This window comes from Puma concolor, chromosome D3 (assembly GCF_028749965.1).
Source record: "Puma concolor isolate L17-30 chromosome D3, mPumCon1.1.hap2, whole genome shotgun sequence".
Classification (NCBI taxonomy): Eukaryota; Metazoa; Chordata; class Mammalia; order Carnivora; family Felidae; genus Puma; species Puma concolor.
Window position 1 is genome coordinate 8,641,457 of NC_141678.1, and position 18,207 is coordinate 8,659,663.

General features: G+C 38.6%; 1 protein-coding gene across 3 annotated transcripts in view; it reads left to right on the plus strand.

Annotated features, from left to right (window-relative positions):
* The window catches only part of RAD9B (RAD9 checkpoint clamp component B), a 32,342-nt gene that overhangs the window by 10,419 nt on the left and 3,716 nt on the right, over window positions 1-18,207 (plus strand). For all 3 annotated transcript variants that reach the window (XM_086681663.1, XM_086681662.1, XM_086681661.1), the window contains 6 exons: window positions 933-1,032; window positions 2,481-2,587; window positions 8,856-8,962; window positions 9,044-9,108; window positions 9,665-9,787; window positions 10,913-11,153. In XM_086681663.1, coding sequence (XP_086537789.1) covers window positions 933-1,032; window positions 2,481-2,587; window positions 8,856-8,962; window positions 9,044-9,108; window positions 9,665-9,787; window positions 10,913-11,153 — 743 coding nt within the window. The remainder of the gene's footprint in view (window positions 1-932; window positions 1,033-2,480; window positions 2,588-8,855; window positions 8,963-9,043; window positions 9,109-9,664; window positions 9,788-10,912; window positions 11,154-18,207) is intronic.

Below are 18,207 nucleotides of genomic sequence, written 5' to 3' on the forward strand. Positions count from 1 at the left end.
AAGTGAAGCCATCCAAAACGTCCAGCCACAGCTAAGCCAGCCTAAACCAGAAGGACTCAGTCGAATTGTGAGAAACAACAAATGTTTGTTATTTTGGTTTGTTATCCATAAAAAACTAACTAATGCAGCTTTGTACGTAGTAGGTGGTCAGTAAATACTTAAGAAATTGATAAATGTTGCTGTTATTAATTTGGTACCAAAAAATCCCAGTTAGTTGAGAAACATTGTTTCTAGTGAGCCCTTTTGATTCTCACTGCAACATTATTATGCTGTAGAAAGTTACAGCCCACTTGGATTTTATTACATTGGCTCTGTATTCAAACTTAGGTTCAAATTTTGACTATACATGTTAAAATAGCATAGCCTTGGAAAGTCAGTCTCTCTCAGCTACAGTTTCCTCTTCTGAGAGTAAGTGCTTACACCATAGGAATATTGTGAAGATCAGAGGTCATGTATGTAAAATGTGTACTACAGTTCCTGGCACCTGGGGTCATAGCCGTTACAGCTATACACTCTTCCTCTCTTCCTCCTCTTGGAAGAAAAGAATTCACAGACCAGATGTTCATGTCTGACTTCCGAGAGTCCCAGAAATCTGGAAATAATAGATGTGGATAAAAGGTAGTGAAAGGGAATTGTAAGTACGTGAACTGTAATGGGCAATCACTATCTTACACACAATTTAAGAATTAACCTGTATTTCAAAAGAACTTGGGAGCTCTACTGATACTGTCCAAGGACCCGGCATGTTGCATAATGTCCACTAGGGGGCGATAAACACATTTATGGAGGAATAGTGTTCCTTCAAGCTATGTATGCACCTGCTTGATAGATAGTAAATGTTACTTTAATTTTGTTTGGCTGCTACACTTAGACTTTTTAAATAGTTTGTTTTGCACTTAAAATTATTAAAAGGTTTATTTATTCTTTTTAAGGTATTAGAAGAACTCATAATGTATGTTTTCAAGAAAGTCAGCCCTTGCAAGTTATTTTTGAAAAGAATATGTGTTCTAATACACTAGTGATTCAACCAAGGTAATGGATTCTCTGGTATTTATTTTTCTTTTTCTGAATATGGGCACATAGTAAAGAATTAAGCTTTGTAATCAGTTATATTTTTTAAAAAAGCTAATATTTAACTTGTAGAAATCACCTTACAAAGTGAAGAGGAAACCATGAAAAAGATAATAGTAGATGATATAACTGTTTAATGGTAGCAATGATGATTTAGTGGCAAGAAAGTTCTAAAAATATCCTATTACTGGATTTTTATATTAAGTGATACCAAGACAGAAATATATTACCTAATAATACTTTGCATTTATATATTGCCTTCTGAGTCTTTAAAATTTTTTTTTAATGTTTATTTACTTTTGAAGGGGGGGAGGGGCAGAGAGAGACAGAGACACAGAATCTGAAGCAGGCTCCAGGCTCTGAGCTGTCAGCACAGCTCAACCCACGAACCATGACATCATGACCTGAGCCGAAGATGGACGCAACCGGCTGAGCCATCCAGGCGCCCCTGTTGTCATTTTTTAACGTCAGGTTATTTGGTATCTTATAAAACACCTCCCCCCAACACTGGAAAAGTTGCTAGATGAATTTGGCAGGTGTTCCTGACATTTTGGCGTCAAGAAACACTGCTGAGCTAATGTCTAGCATCAGGTTAACATCAACATCACATAAATTCTAAGAATCTCATTTTTTATCTAACAACACCTCAATTTAAAAAGTATCCCAGAAGTTGTAATGCAATAATAAAAAGATAACATAATTAAGAGCTGGCAAAGGATTTGAATAGATATTTTGCCAAAGAAGATATACAAATGGCTGAAAAGCACATGAAAAGGTGCTCACCATCATTAGTAGTTAGGGAAATACAAATTAAAACTTTAAATCTGTGAATTGTACAGTATGTGAATTCTGTATCAATAAAGCTGTTTTTAAAAAGGGAGCCCCAGGATAAAAGAGCATTTGGGATGTCAAGACAACCTTGAAAGTATAGGTATAATGTAGGACAAATAACAACGGGAAAGAGAATATAGGCAGCAGGCTGTTTGTAAACCTCTACCCTCACCTGGGTCTCCAGCAGGTTCTATTTGAACAGCTCTGTTTTCTTATATCTCCCTTAGGCGTACGACTGCAGGCCATTAAAAATATATATTGATCATTTAAAAACATAGAATTAAAAACATTTTCTTCCAGTGTCTGGTTTATCTTGCAGCTTTCACATGTCTTACTAAGAATATATTTTACTATTTTCTTGGCCTGTCAAATGAAGTTGCCGTTTTAAAATACACTAAAAATATTGCAGCTCACATAGAAAAAAGAAAATACGTTTTTTTTTTTTTTTTGGTAAGTTTTTAAAAATCTATCCTGACTAACCTGTTTATTTCCAGATTAAAGATTTGAGTCTTATTTAATAAGACTTTTTTTTCTGCTTGTTTTTCAAATAACGTAGTACTTTTCTTTACATTTTGTAGAGTGCTTGCTGAGGCAATTGTTCTTTTCACATCAAGTCAAGAAGAAGTTACTCTTGCTGTTACCCCACTCAGTGTTTGCCTTAAGAGTTCCAGTGACGAACCAGTGGGTAAGGACTACATCTGTCAGGGCACTTGCATGGAATGTCACTTCCTGATTTTCTTGATTACTGACCACAGTAAACATTAGTGGCATGACATTTATTCTTGTCTAAAAAGCAGTAAGATGTAGAAAGATCATTAAAATTTTTGAGAGATCCAGGAAATGGAACATAACCAATAATTAAAATATTTGGCTTTGAGATTCAGGTTGTTTTATTTTTATATTAATTAATTGATTGATTTTTAAATTTATATCCAAGCTAGCATATAGTGCAACAGTGATTTCAGGAGTAGATTCCTTAATGCCTCTTAACCCATTTAGCTTATCCCCCCTCTCACACCCCCTCTGGCAACTCTCTGTTTGTTTTCTATATTTAAGAGTCTTTTATGTTTTGTTCCCCTCCTTGTTTTTATATTATTTTTGCTTCCCTTCTCTTATGTTCATCTGTTTTGTATCTTAAATTCTTCATGTGAGTGAAATAATATGATATTTGTCTTTCTCTAATTTCGCTTAGCATAGTACCTTCTAGTTCCATCCACACAGTTTCAAATGACAAGATTCTTTTTGATTGCCGAGTAATACCCCATTGTATATATATGCCACATCTTCTTTATACATTCATCCATAGATGGACATTTGGGCTCTTTCCATACTTTGGCTATTGTTGATAGCGCTACTGTAAACATCGGGGTGCATGTGCCCCTTCGAAACAGCACAACTGTATCCCTTGGATAAATACCTAGTAGTGCAATTGCTGGGTCGTAGGGTAGTTCTATTTTTAATTTTTTGAGGAACCTCCATATTGTTTTCCAGAGTGGCTGCACCAGTTTGCATTCCCACCAGCAGTGCAAAAGAGATCCTTTTTCTCCATACTCGCCAACATCTGTCGTTGCCTGAGTTGTTAATGTTAGCCATTCTGACAGCTGTGAGGTGGTATCTCATTGTGATTTTGATTTGTATTTCCCTGATGATGAGTGATGTTGAGCATTTTTTCATGTGTCAGTTGGCCATCTGGATGTCTTCTTTGGAGAAGTGTCTATTCATGTCTTTTGCACATTTCTTCACTTATTATTTGTTTTTTTTGGGTGTTGAGTTTTATAAGTTCTTTATAGATTTTGCATACTAACCCTTTATCTGATATGTCATTTGCAAATATCTTCTTCCATTCTGTCGGTTGACTTTTGGTTGTGCTGATTGTTTCCTTCGCTGTGCAGAAGCTTTTTATTTTGATGAAGTCCCAATATTTCATTTTTGCTTTGGTTTCCCTTGCTTCTGGAGACCTGTTGAGTAAGAAGTTGCTGTGGCCAAGGTCAAAGAGGTTTTTGCCTGCTTTCTCCTCTAGGATTTTGATTGTTTCCTGTCTTACATTTAGGTCTTTCATCCATGTTGAGTTTGTTTTTGGAAATTCAGGTGTTTTAAAATTAGGAGAATGGTGGGGTGCCTGGGTGGCTTAGTTGGTTAAGCATTCGACTTCAGCTCAGGTCATGATCTCATGGTTCATTAGTTAGACCCTTGCATCAGGCTCTGTGCTGCCAGCTCAGAGCCTGGAGCCTGGTTTGGATTCTGTGTCTCCCTCTCTCTCTGCCCCTCCCCCACAAGAGCATGGGCATGCATGTTCACTCTCTCTCTCTCAAAAATAAACATTAAAAAAGATTTAAAAATATACAATTAGGAGAATGGTTACTGAGAAAAGTGTATCTTCAGTTAAGATTTTAAGATCTGTTTTTCATCTTTTTTTTAAAGTTTTTTTTTTGTTTTTAGTAATTTCTACATCCACTGTGGGGCTCAAACTCACAACCCCAAGATCAAGAGTTGCATGCTTTTCCAAAAAGCCAACCAGGTGCCCCTGTTTTTCATCTTTTATCACCCTTTGTGTTTGGCACAAAAAAAAAAAAAAAATTAAGAGGGAGCAATCCAATTGAGATTATCTTTGATCACCTAAGAAGAAAAAGTAGCTCCAAATTAGAGATGTAAGATATTCCAGATGGCAAATACACACGGCAGAAAATGTGACTACATCTTAAGTCAGCTCTTCCAAGAGTTACCTGGATTTAATGGAGAAACTAAGGCATGATTAAATTGGGAGTTTTGCTACCAAGAAAATTGACTAGGGTCTTTCAGACACAAGCTGTTTGAGACTCTTTAATTTTGGGTAATTGTGTGTGTGTGTGTGTGTGTGTGTGTGTGTGTGAGAGAGAGAGAGAGAGAGAGAGAGAGAGAGAGAGAGAGAGAGATAGCAGTAAAGAATATGAAGGGAGGGAATTGTATTATTTGAAGTGAAAAACCAGTAGAACCAGGGCTAAAATTGGATCAGATGACTTTTGTGGTATTTAGTTGGTGCCATGTTCTTTTCTAAACGGTTTCCAGTTGTGAATTCATGTAATGTTTGTAACAACTCTGTGATGTGGGTACTATTATGCCCATTTTTCCATGTGAAGAATATGAAGCACAGAGAAACTAAGTGACTTGCCTGGTGTCACACAGTTAGTAGTGCTGGAATATTATCTGAATGTAGGCTTCAAGGCACAGGCCCAATACCACTGTGTTATTATTGTTTCTCTGAAGTCTTATCTAGCATTGTTTTTTGACACCCAGAAGTGCATGATTTGGAAAATATATGCTTATTCTAGTAAAAGGGTCTGTTTTATATTCCGTAGTGCCATCTCTGAATAAAGATGGCCATTGTGTCTCACCAGGAGACACTGTCCCTTGTGAGAAGCTTTCTAATGAGTAGTTATAGTTATGGTTGACTGGGGACTTATGGGCACAAGTAGCAATTGGAGACCCAATTATTCATTTTGTTTTTTAAGTTTTTTTAAACATTCATTCATTTTTGAGAGACAGAGACAGAGTGCAAGTGGGGGAGGGACAGAGAGAGTGGGAGACACAGAATCTGAAGCAGGCTCCAGGCTCCGAGTTGTCAGCACAGAGCCTGATGCGGGGCTCGAACCCATGAACTGTGAGATCATGACCTGAGCCAAAGTTGGATGCTTAACTCCCAGGCCCCATCTGTTTATTATTAAACTTACTCTGTACTAGTACACTGGGAGTGACATGAGCCTTCTTGTTTGATAATAATGTATTTTTAGGGTAGTGTTTGATCCTTTTAAAAAGTATATACTGTTTATCCTTTGTTCTTACATAATTCATGTCCATTGAAGAAAATAAAAAACACAAACACTAAAAAAAAAAAAAGTCACCTGAAATCCCACTATCCAGAAGTAAGCAGTTTTAATAGTTTGGGACATCTCCTTGTATACTTTAGATTTAACGACAGAAGATTGGTTGAGTGAAAGTAATGAAATACTGTGAAGCTATTAAAAGTAATTCAATAAAAAAAGGGCAGAGGACCTAAATACCCATTTTTGCAAAGAAGGCATACAGATGGCCACAGACATATGAAAAGATGCTCAACATCGCTCATCAGCAGGGAAATGCAAATCAAAACCACAATGAGGATGTGAGGGTGACCTGGCTGCAACATCTGTCACCCCATCCATTGCCAGGGTTGATTTGGCTAATCTGTCTGGCTAGGCAGGTGTCCCCTTCCTCCCTTACCGCTTGATGTGTGTCCCTCCAGAAGCTGTGTGCTCAGTTGAAGAGGATGACCTTCCCTGATAGAGGACTGTTCTTTGGTCAACGGTATACAAGTAGCTGCTCTCCCCTGCTACAACCTTCAAACAAGCTCTCACGGTCCTTTTGCAGGAGAACTTGGGTAGTCAAGCTTCCAAGACTTGAGACGCATACAAATGAGGTGCTGCATGTGGTAGTCTGTCTTCCTTTAAAGAAAAAAAAACACAACACACAATGAGATAATCATCTTAAAGCTGTCAGAATGGCTAAAATAAAAAACATAGAAATAAGTGTTGGCGAGGATGTTGAGAAAAAAGAACTCTTGTGCACTGATGGTGGGAATATAAATTGGTGCAGCCTCTGTGTAAAATAGTATAGAGTTTCCTGAAAAAATTAAAAATTGAAATACTAGGGGCATGTGGGTGGCTCAGTTGGTTAAGCGTCCGACCCTTGATTTCAGCTCAGGTCATGGTCTCATGGTTTGTGAGATTGAGCCCTGTCTCGGGCTTTGTGCTTGGGATCTTCTCTCTACCTCTCTCTCTGCACCTTCGCTGCTTGTGCTTGCTGTCTCTCTCTCTTAAATAAACTTAAAAAAAAAAAACCCAAATACAATATGATCCAATAATTCCACTATTGGGTATTTACCCAAAGGAAATGTAAACACTGACTTGGAAAGATAATGCACCCCTGTGTTCACTGTAGCATTATTTAGAACAGCCAAGATTCGGAAGCAACCCAAGTCCATCCATAGACGAATGGATAAAGAAGATGTGGTATGTATATAATGTAATATTACTCAGCCATAAAAAAGAATGAAATTTTTCCATTTAAAACAACGTGGGTGTACCTAAAGGATATAATGCTAAATGCAATAAATCAATCAGAGAAGGACAAATACTATATGATTTCACTCATGTGGAATTTAAGAAACAAATGAACGAACAAAGAAGAGAAACAAACAAAAAGCATTCTCTTTTATTTTTTTTAATGTTTATTTATTTTTGAAGGAGAGAGAGAGACAGAGCACGAGCAGGGGTGAGCAGAGAGGGAGACACAGAATCTGAAGCAGGCTCCAGGCAGAGCCCAATGTGGGGCTTGAACTCATGAGCTGTGATATCATGACCTGAGCCAAAGACTTAACTGACTGAGCCACCCAGGTGCCCCAGCATTCTCTCTCTTTTTAAAAAAAAAAATTTTTTTTTTTTACGTTTATTTTTGAGAGACAGAGACAGAGCATGAGTGGGGGAGGGGCAGAGAGAGAATGAAACACAGAATCCCAAGCAGGCTCCAGGCTCTGAGCTCTGAGCTGTCAGCACAGAGCCCAATGTGGGGCTTGAACCCACAAACTGTGAGATCATGACCTGAACTGAAGTTGGACAATTAACCAACTGAGCCACCCAGGCGCCCCTTGCCCATTCTCGTAAGTATAGAGAACAAACCAGTGGTTGGCAGAGGGAAGGTAAGTAGGGGGATGGTTGATATAGATGAAGGGGATTAAGAATACACTTATATTGATGAATACTGAGGAATGTATAGAATTGTTGAATTATTATATATGTGAAACTAATATAACAGTGTATGTTAATTACACTTCAAGTAAGGTGTAAAAAGAAAATGGAAGAAAAGGTACTCGTGTGTGTGTATATATTTCTGAGCATTTATATCAAACATTTTTGCAGTGAAAAACAAAATAATTTAGGGGCGCCTGGGTGGCGCAGTCGGTTAAGCGTCCGACTTCAGCCAGATCACGATCTCGTGGTCCGTGAGTTCGAGCCCCGCGTCAGGGTCTGGGCTGATGGCTCAGAGCCTGGAGCCTGTTTCCGATTCTGTGTCTCCCTCTCTCTCTGCCCCTCCCCCGTTCATGCTCTGTCTCTCTCTATCCCAAAAATAAATAAAAACGTTGAAAAAAAAATTAAAAAAAAATAATTTATTCTTGTCACTTATGTTTCTGTGGGTTTACGAGGCTCAGCTAGACAGTTCTCACTTGGGGGTCTTTCATGCAATTGTAGTTAGATAGCGGCTGGGTCTGGAATCATCTGAAGACATCCAAGATGTCTGGTAGTTGATCTTGGGAACACAGTTGGGCCGTTAACCAGAGTGACTGCATAGATATGGCCTCTCCATTAACTTGGACTTCATATAGCATGAACTCAGCATGGTGGCTGAGTTCCAAGAGTGAGTGTTATAGGATAGAGGAAGGGGATAGAGAATAGAGGAAGTAGAAGTTGCCAGTCTCTTCAGAAACCAGCACCAGGTCATTTCACCTATAGCGCCATATCCTATTGGTCGCAGTAGTCAGAGAGCCCTCCTACCCAAATTCAGGAGAGGGGGACATAGACATAGACCCCATCTCTCAATGAAGGGATGTCAAAGGACTGTGGCTATTTTTAATCTACCACTTACAGTTGTATTTTCATATTAAAATTTAACAAATGGGGTGCCTGGGTCGCTCAGTGGGTTAAGCATCCGACTCTTGATTTCAGCTCAGGTCATGATCTCACAGTTTGTGAGATCGAGCCCCACATTGGGCTCTGTGCTGACAGTGTGGAACCAGCTTGGGATTCTCTCTCTCCATCTCTCTGTGTCTCCATGCTCACACATGTGCTCTCTCTCTCTCAAAAAAAAAAAAAATTTTTTTTAAAAAACTTCACAAGTACCTCTGGAACTAATTTTATTCTTTATTTTCCTATAATATCAAACAGATTTGACCAGTTCTGTGTACAGTGAGATGTTTGTTGGCCCAGATGAGTTTGACTTCTTTCAAATTGGAGTTGATAGTGAAATAACATTTTGCTTCAAAGAATTGAAGGTAAACAAAAATTTGTGTCAAAATTTCACTGGTAATTTTTAAATAAAGATTTCAACTATTTTTCTTCTTATTTTCTTTCAGGGAATACTGACGTTTTCAGAAGCTACACATGCTCCTATAGCCATTCATTTTGATTTTCCTGGGAAGTAAGTCCTTGGGAAGTTTTCTGAGTTTTTTTTTTTTTTTTTAATTGTTGTTATATATCAATAATAAAACCCTTTGGATCGCTTTGCAGTTAATTCACACCTCAGGAATTGCTTACTTTATCAGCAACACTTATCAAACTAGAATTTTGAAGGATGCCATAACAGGGCATTTTTTAATTGGTAATTGAGAAAGATATATTCTGCAGAGTGAAAACACTTATAAATTTGACATCGTGCCAAATAAATTGCCTAAGCAGAAAATTATACATGGCTTAAATAAGTCTAATCTCTATGAAGCTATGATATTTTCTATGGTATTTCAGAACTAAAATTTCAAGTGAGATTAGGTTAGGATAGATATGTTTTATGAAATTAGATCTGATGATGTCTAAGGTCCGTTCAGCCCTTAGGACTGCGTTAACTTTGTGAAAAGACAAAAAGGACTTCTACTTCTATGATCTCCTTTTACTCTTGAATTAAATGTCATTTTTTAATGTTTTCCCAGTGTCCATCAGAAAATGTGTATGATGTTTGCTCTGACTTTGCCTTTTTTTAGACCTATGGCTTTAAGTATTGATGATATGTTATTGGAAGCTAACTTTATTTTGGCTACATTAGCTGATGAGCCAAGTAGAGCATCTTCTCCGCAGTCACTGTGTCTTTCCCAAAAACAAAAAAGGTAAGGCCAATGTTTCAACGTCTTTATTGTTTGGGAAAAAGCCATTGCAATCTTATTCTGAAATAATTCATCGGCATTCATTTAGGAAACAGTCGAGGAACAAAACATTAGATCAGATTGACTGAATCAGGAAGAGCTATGGTAGGACCTAACTAGCATTGAGATATCCTCAGTCATGTGTTGGAAAGTTGCTTTTTCTGTTCTGATCAGAATTTAATAGTTTTGGTTTATCTTTGTTACTACCCAAAACTCATTTCCATTTTTGGTAGTCATTTTTTAGGAGGGATATGGTGTTAAGCTTCACCGGACAGTTTTTATTCACTGCCTAGAACTCTCTTTCTCAGACAAGGAGACAGCCATTGTTTTTCTTTCCTTTTTTTTGTCTCTTAGTAACTTTTTTTTTTTTTTTTTTTTTGGTGCAGGGTTCTTCACTGTAAAAGTAGCTTAAAGGTACTATGGGAAATTTGGAAAATACAGAAAAGTAGAAAGAAGATAATCAAAATTGCACTACCTAGAGATAGCCACTGCTAACATTTGCCTCACCTTTTTTTTCTCTTATTTTGCATATACTTGCGTTTTAAAATAAGATCAGGATCATATAGCATATGTAGTTTTGTATCTTGTTTTTCCCCCACAGAATATATTGTGAATATGTTCCAGTATCACTGATTATGATTCGGAAACATGGTTTTTCTTTAAGATTTTATTTCTAAGTAATTTCTGCATACAACATGGGGCCTGAACTCACAACCGTGAGATCAAGAGTCACATGCTCTACAGACTGAGTTGGCCAGGTGGCCCTGGAAACATGATTTTTATTGACTGTATAAAATATTATCATACAGATGTTTAGTATTTGACTTTTTTTCTAACTTTTGGTCCTGTTACTACATCACAGGTTTGTCTCATGCACACTGGGTTGCTTTACTGAAGAATCTGAATCTGTAGGGAGAATTTCTAAATAATCATATATGTAAATTTTAACTTTCAACAACTAGTTCAGTGTTGTTTCAATATATTCTCTAAACTAGTGTTATCACTGTCATCCCATATTGCTTCATCAGTTATATGAAAATATATATTTCCAGGCAAACAGTTCGTTCATTTAATCTCTTAATACCTCAGGTCAGAGCCGCTGAGTTCAAATTCAGAGGCTGGTAAAAATGTAACCAGCAAGGCCCCAGAATGTATCCTGAGAAAAGTAGCACCTAAAAGGCTTTATCCGAAGGAGATTCTCACAGATGTCTCTGCACTGGAAAACTGTGGCAGCCCCATAATGAAAAGAGCGAATGGAGACAGGAGTGAAGTGTCGGAAAGCAGCGTCAGCGACACGGAGGAGGTGCCGGGGTCTCCGTATCTGAGGAAGGTAAAGGGAAAGCGTTGAGACGCGACCGACCCGACCGTGTCTCAGTCAGGAATTCTCATCATCTGTCTCCTTTTGCAGTCTCCTTGCCCAAGCTCACCCCAATATCCTGAATTTAGTTCATCCTTACTTTTTGATAGGGCAGAGGTGAAACCAGTCTGAGATGGTGCAAAGACTGACTTATATAGGCTGTCCGTACAAAAGAGTTAAAAAATTGCTCATTGAGTAACAAAGTATATTCAAGTAGAGATTTGGGTCACTTGTTTAAAAGAATAAATTATGATTTCTTACAAGATACTTATCTGTGAGTACAAATACTTTGCTAAAGTCATATAATTTCTTTTCTAAAATAAGTGTCCTCATTTTAGTTTTCAAATTTGGCTGGGAAACCCTTTACTCATTGTAGTACAAATACAAATTTCATCCCAACAAACATCATAAATTTTTTCATAGTGGAGTCCCAGCTAATAACATTTGTATTACCAACATTTTACTAGGTGGATAATAAGCTTTATGGAGTGCTGTTGTGTTAAACCTTATTATATCTATTGAGCTGAAGATAAATAGGATTTATTAGAAAACTGAAGTATCTGAAATACCAGTCCCAATTTAACATGTTTACATTAATGTTTTATTCAAGCTTCTTTTACTGGAAATATGAGTTTCTTAGAATTAGAAAATTGAAGGGAGAAAGAATATTTGTAAAAGTTGCTATCTTTTATGCTGTATAAAAGATTTTTAGAATAGTAAAATTGGGTTGTAAACTCCATTTATTATTCAGTTTGATGCTATGAGTGTTTATTTTTTTCTTTAAAAAATTTAAAAAAAATTTTAACATTTATTTATTTTTGAGAGACAGAACTTGAACGGGGGAGGGGCACAGAGAGAGGGAGACACAGAGTCTGAAGCAGGCTCCAGGCTGTCAGTACAGAGCCCAACATGGGGCTTAAATCTACTGACCTTGAGATCATGACCTGAGCTGAAGTTGGACGCTTAACCAACTGAGCCATCCAGGCACCCCTCTTTAAAAATTTTTAATGTTTATTTTATTTTTTATTTTTTATTTTTTATTTATTTTTTATTTTTTTTTTCAACGTTTATTTATTTTTGGGACAGAGAGAGACAGAGCATGAACGGGGGAGGGGCAGAGAGAGAGGGAGACACAGAATCGGAAACAGGCTCCAGGCTCTGAGCCATCAGCCCAGAGCCTGACGCGGGGCTCGAACTCCCGGACCGCGAGATCGTGACCTGGCTGAAGTCGGACGCTTAACCGACTGCGCCACCCAGGCGCCCCTGTTTATTTTATTTTTGAGAGAGAGAGAGAGAGAGACAGAGAGACAGAGCATGAGCATGGGAGGGGCCGAGAGAGAGGGAAACACAAGATCCGAAGCAAGCTCCGAGTTCTGAGCTGTCAGCACAGAGCCCAATGCGGGGCTTGAACTCACAGACTGCGAGATCACGACCTGAGCTGAAGTCGGAGCTCAACCCACTGAGCCACCTAGGTGCCCCTATAAGTGTTTACTGAATACCTGTTACATTCCTAGCAGTTGACAGTTTTCTCTTCTGTATTCCTAGCTTGGCCATAAAGTGAAAACAGAAATTTGTCCTTTGATTATACGAAAGTGTTTTCCCTCTCCTTTTTTTGGTCACACGTTATGTGCTTACTTTTTCACAGATAACGACACAAAAACATTTTCTGACTGCTTCACCTCCCTGAAATTCACTAAGATTGCCCGTTTCCTCAGTAGGGAAAGTGACATGTATAAAGAACTGTAAGCTCCATGAGCACCATTACAGGTACTCTTCTTCAAATTTCCCATCATGTCACTTAAATTCTAAAAAGGAAATTCTATTTTTAAAGGGAATTATTTGCCTTAATGTGGCAAATTCCTGCAAAACTGAAATTCCAATATGGTTAAGTATTTATCCCCATACCATCTTCCTCCCAAACTACTGTGAGCCTTCAAGTTGGCCTCCATGCCTCCATTCCCCTGCACTCTGGTTCTCCTCAAAGTATTTTAGAAGATTTTGTGCAAACCTTCTAGCTGAGGATGGAGTACAGGGGTTCAGAGTGCTGGCTCCAGATTTAGAGTTCCTGGGTTCACATCCCTGCTTGCCACTTACTAGCTGTGTGACTAGGACAAGTTACTCCTCTTTGTCTTAGTTTTTTGTTTTTTTTTTTTTTTATCAGTAAAATGGAGATAATAATAATACTACCCATTAATTAGAACTGTGGAAACTAATTGAACCAATATATGGAGCTGGCACATGGTCGGCGCTCATTAAATGTTATTTTTACACGTCACTCTCCTGTCTTCAAAACTCTTGGATCATTCCTTTTTTCCTATGAGATTACACCTAAACTCCTCAGAATGGCATTCGGGGACCGTCCCTAAGATATTTCCTATGCTCTTCACTGGGCCTCCTCCTTCCCTCCCTCTTGCCCCATTACAGAACACACTCCACGCCGGGAATGGCAGATAGGTTTCCTCTCTAGTAACACCACCTGTCAGTCATTTGGTTGGGCAAGCTGAGAATGACTAAAGTTGTATCTCTAGTTGATTAGCAGTTATCTGCCATGCACACTAGAGGGTCATCACCTGTGAACCAGACTAAAATTGTAGCCATTATGGTGCTAGTGACATTCTTACGATAATATGGCCCATCCTGTTTGTTTCGTTTATTTTTTTTTTCAACGTTTTTTATTTATTTTTGGGACAGAGAGAGACAGAGCATGAACGGGGGAGGGGCAGAGAGAGAGGGAGACACAGAATCGGAAACAGGCTCCAGGCTCCGAGCCATCAGCCCAGAGCCTGACGCGGGGCTCAAACTCACAGACCGCGAGATCGTGACCTGGCTGGGACGCTTAACCGACTGCGCCACCCAGGCGCTCCTGTTTCGTTTATTTTTAACTTGTCGTTTTAAAATAATTTCACTTCTAAAAAGTTGCAAAATTAGTACAAAGAATTCCTACATACCCTTCTCGCAGACTCTCCAAATGCTAACATTTTTGTGTAACAGTACAATTATCAGTTCATCAGAGAAAAATCAGAAAGTACAAACGAGATTTTCAGAGATAATCACTATGAACACTTTTATTATTACTCTACCTGTTAAGACTTTTTCTGTGCATATGTACACACTCATACTTGTACACATGCACATCAATTTTTTTAAATTTTGAAATAAATTCAGACTCACAGAATTTAGTATATAATTCCCACATACCATTTACCCAGATTCCCTAAATGTTAACAGTCTCCTTTAGTCTGGAACATTTTCTAAATCTTGTTTTGCCTTTCTTTACCTTGACACTTCACTAGAATATCCCTGATTTTGAATTTTCCTGATTTCTTCATGGTTAAATTTCAGCTGTGTATTTTTAGTAAGAATACAACAGAATGACGTTGTGTTCTTCTACATCATATCTGGAGGCACATGATGGAGACTTGCCTTGGTAATCCTAATTTTTATCATATAATTAAGGTGTTATCTGCCAGATCTCTCCACTGTAAAGGTACTTTTTTCTGTTAGTAATTGAAGGTGTCGTGGTGGAAGATACTTTGAAACTACATGAATATCCTGTTTCTCATCATACTTTTTGCCTACTAATTTTAGCATCCATTGATGCTTTTTTGGTCTAAAATAGTTATTACTGTGATGCTTGACAAATGGTGATTTTTTGGTGGGTAGTTTTTCTATTATCTGATGAAATTGCACTTTAATAACTTTCCTTCCCCTCATCTGTTATTGTTATTTAGATCACAAAATACTCTTGGATATTAATATTACTTTCTGGGTAATGATCCATAACTATCATTTATTTTGTTGCTTGAACTCTCCATATTTGGCCACTGGGAGACTATCTCTTTGGCATGTCTCCAGCATTTTTTGAGCACTTACTTTTGGGAAATTTAAAGTGTGCTAGGCTTAACTTGTATTTCTCTGACTCCAACCCAAATGGAATCAGCCACTTCTCCCAGAGTCCTGGTTCCTTTGGGGATGGTAGACAAAAACAACTTGTGGGTAGTAGGTTTTGTGCTCCTTTGTACTTGGGTTTCCTTGCTTCTAGGGCCTCTCAGCAGACAGAACTAGGAAACATATGCATTTATTGACACATACACACATACTGATCAATTTTTGTATCTATTTGTGTACATACATACATATGTACATGAAAACCCATGCATTCATAATGATACCTCCAGTTCCAGTCCAACACCACCACCCCCTTTTCTTTATAATTCCTGTCTGACAATGAGAAACTTGGCTGTTACTATCCACAACATGTTTACTTATTGTTCAATCCAAGAACGTAGTTTCAGAATTGCTAACCCATACCCCTGGAAAAATGAATCTGCTAACAGAGGTATAATATTTGTGAACATTTTTGTGTCTTTAGCTATATATATTCAAAAGACCGTTTTTCAAAGTTACTTAGGGTAGTTTCTTCCTTCACTCATATTTCAGTATGGTTATATTAATCATCATATGGATACCTTTGTTTGCTTGTCTTCCATTCTGGTTCTCCCCAAATCCTTGTTGATTTGGTCTTTGAGTGCTGACCCGTGAACAGCACTAGAAGTCAGAACTATGCAAGCGTCTCTGCAGAGACAAAGAAGGGATCATCACTCCCTTCTTTGTACCCTTTGTAGAGAATACATCTCATTAGTTTTTCATTGATCATTTGTGTTAGTTTTGCACAAATGAGCAGATGCATATATTTTATTTCTTCTCCTTTCTTATACTATACATGCTGTTTTCCGCTTGGCTTTTTGCACCTACTAGTATGTACTGCAAATCACTCCCTGTCACTTTCTATGTTCCCCCCCCCCCAGCAGTTGTGTAGTATTTCACCTGTGATGTACCATAATTAATTCAACCATTCTCTTATATGTGGGCATTTAGATAATCCCCCCTTATATTTTGCAGTTACAAAGCTGCAGTGAATAACTTTTACACATGTATTTTCATATTGTCGAAAGTGTATCTTCAAGGCAAATTCCTAAAAGTGTGTTGTTTTTTCTGCTTAAATATTTATTTATTTTGAGAGAGAGAGACAGCACGGAAGCAGGTGTGGGGCAGAGAGAGGGAAAAAGAGAGAACCCAAGTAGGCTCTGCACTGTAAGCGTGGAGTCTGTTGTGGGGTTCAAACTCACGAACCATGAGATCATGACCTGAGCTGAAATCAAGAGTCGGATGCTTAACCAGCTGAGTCACCCAGGTGCTCAAGTTTCATAAATTCTTTACATATTTTGGATACTACCCCTGTACTGGATAGGTCATTTGCAAACCACTTCCCCATTCTGTAGGTTGCCTTTTAGTTTTGTTGATTGTTTCCTGCACTGTGCAGCAGCTTTTTATTTTGATGTAGTCCCAATAGTTTATTTTTGCTTTTGTTTCCCTTGCCTCAGGAGACATATCTATAAAGAAGTTGCTACTGCCTGTGTCAAAGAAGTTACTGCTTGTGTTTTCTTCTAGGATTTTTGTGATTTCAGGTCTCCCATTTAGATCTTTAATCCATTTTGGATTTATTTTTGTGTATGGTGTAAGTAAGTGGTCCAGTTTTCCCAACTCCATTTGTTGAAGAGACATTCTTTGTCCCATCAGATATTCCTTCATCGAAGATTAATTGGCCATGTAATTGTGGGTTTATTTCTGGATTTTCTATTCTCTTCCATTGATCTTTGTGTCTGGTTTTGTGCCAGTACCGTACTGTTTTGATTACTACAGCTTTGTAATTTAACTTGAAGTCCGGAATTGTGATGCCTCCAGCTTTGCTTTTCTTTCAAGATTGCTTTGGCTATTTAGGGTCTTTTGTGGTTCCATACAAACTTTAGGATTGTGTGTTCTATTTTTGTAAAAATGCTGTTGGTGTTTTGGTAGGAATTGCACTAAATGAGTAGATTGCTTTGGGTAGTATAGACATTTTAACAATATTTATTCTTCCAATCCATGAGCGTGGAATGCCTTTCCATTTCTTTGTGTCCTCTGCAATCTCTCAGTAGTGCTTTGCAGTTTTCAGAGTACACATCTTTCACCTCTTTGGTTAGGCTTATTTCTAAGTAGCTTATTATTTTGGGTGCAGTTTTACTGAGGCAAATTATTTATTTATTTTTAATTATTTTTATTTATGTTTTGAGAGAGAGGGAGGAAGAGAGGGTGTGCGTGTGCATGAGAGCCTCGGAGGGGCAGAAGAAGGAGAGAATCTTAAGCAGGCTCCATGTCTTTTTTTTTTTTTTTAATGTTTATTTATTTTTGAGAGAGAGAGTATGCGAGTGTGGGGTAGGGGCAGAGAGAGAGGGACAGAGAATCCTAAGCAGGCTCTGCACTGTCAGCACAGAGCCCAACATGGGACTTGATCTCACACACCATGAGCTCATAACCTGAGCTGAAATCAAGAGTCGGACGTTTAGCTGACTGAACCACCAAGGTGCCCCTAAAGCAGTGGTTCTTAACCTGGGTGGTTATGCTCCCCAGAAGACACTGAGCGATGTCTAGGGGCTTTTTGGATGTTGCAGTTTGGTGGGGGGTGGGGAATGCTACTGGCATCTAGTGGATAGAGGCCATGGGTGCCGCTCAACATCCCCTGCTGCACAGCACAGTCCCCACAATGAAAAACCCTCAGCCCCAAAATGTCTGTAGTGCTGACTGCGAAACCCCAATTCAAAGGGCGAGCCAGCTGAAAATTCTAAAGGCAACCAGGAGAGTGTGGCAGGGGGAAGGTATGAGAAGAGTCAGTGAGTATCAAATGGGATGAAGACCCCAAATGGTCATTGACAAGGATGTGGTGATTTGGGGTGACCACAAGAACAGTTTGTGAAGTGATGGGGTCAGCAGCTTTTTCAGATAGGATTGAGGAATAGGAGAATGAGAAAATGGAGACAGTAAATGCAGACAACTCTACAGCAGAGGTCAGGCAACGGTTGGAAGTGGGGAATGGGATAAGGCTATTTTATAGATGAGAGGGGCGCTTGAGTGGCTCCGTAGGTTAGGTGCCTGACTTCAACTCAGGTCATGGTCTCACGGTTGGTGAGCTGGAGCCTGGCATCAGGCT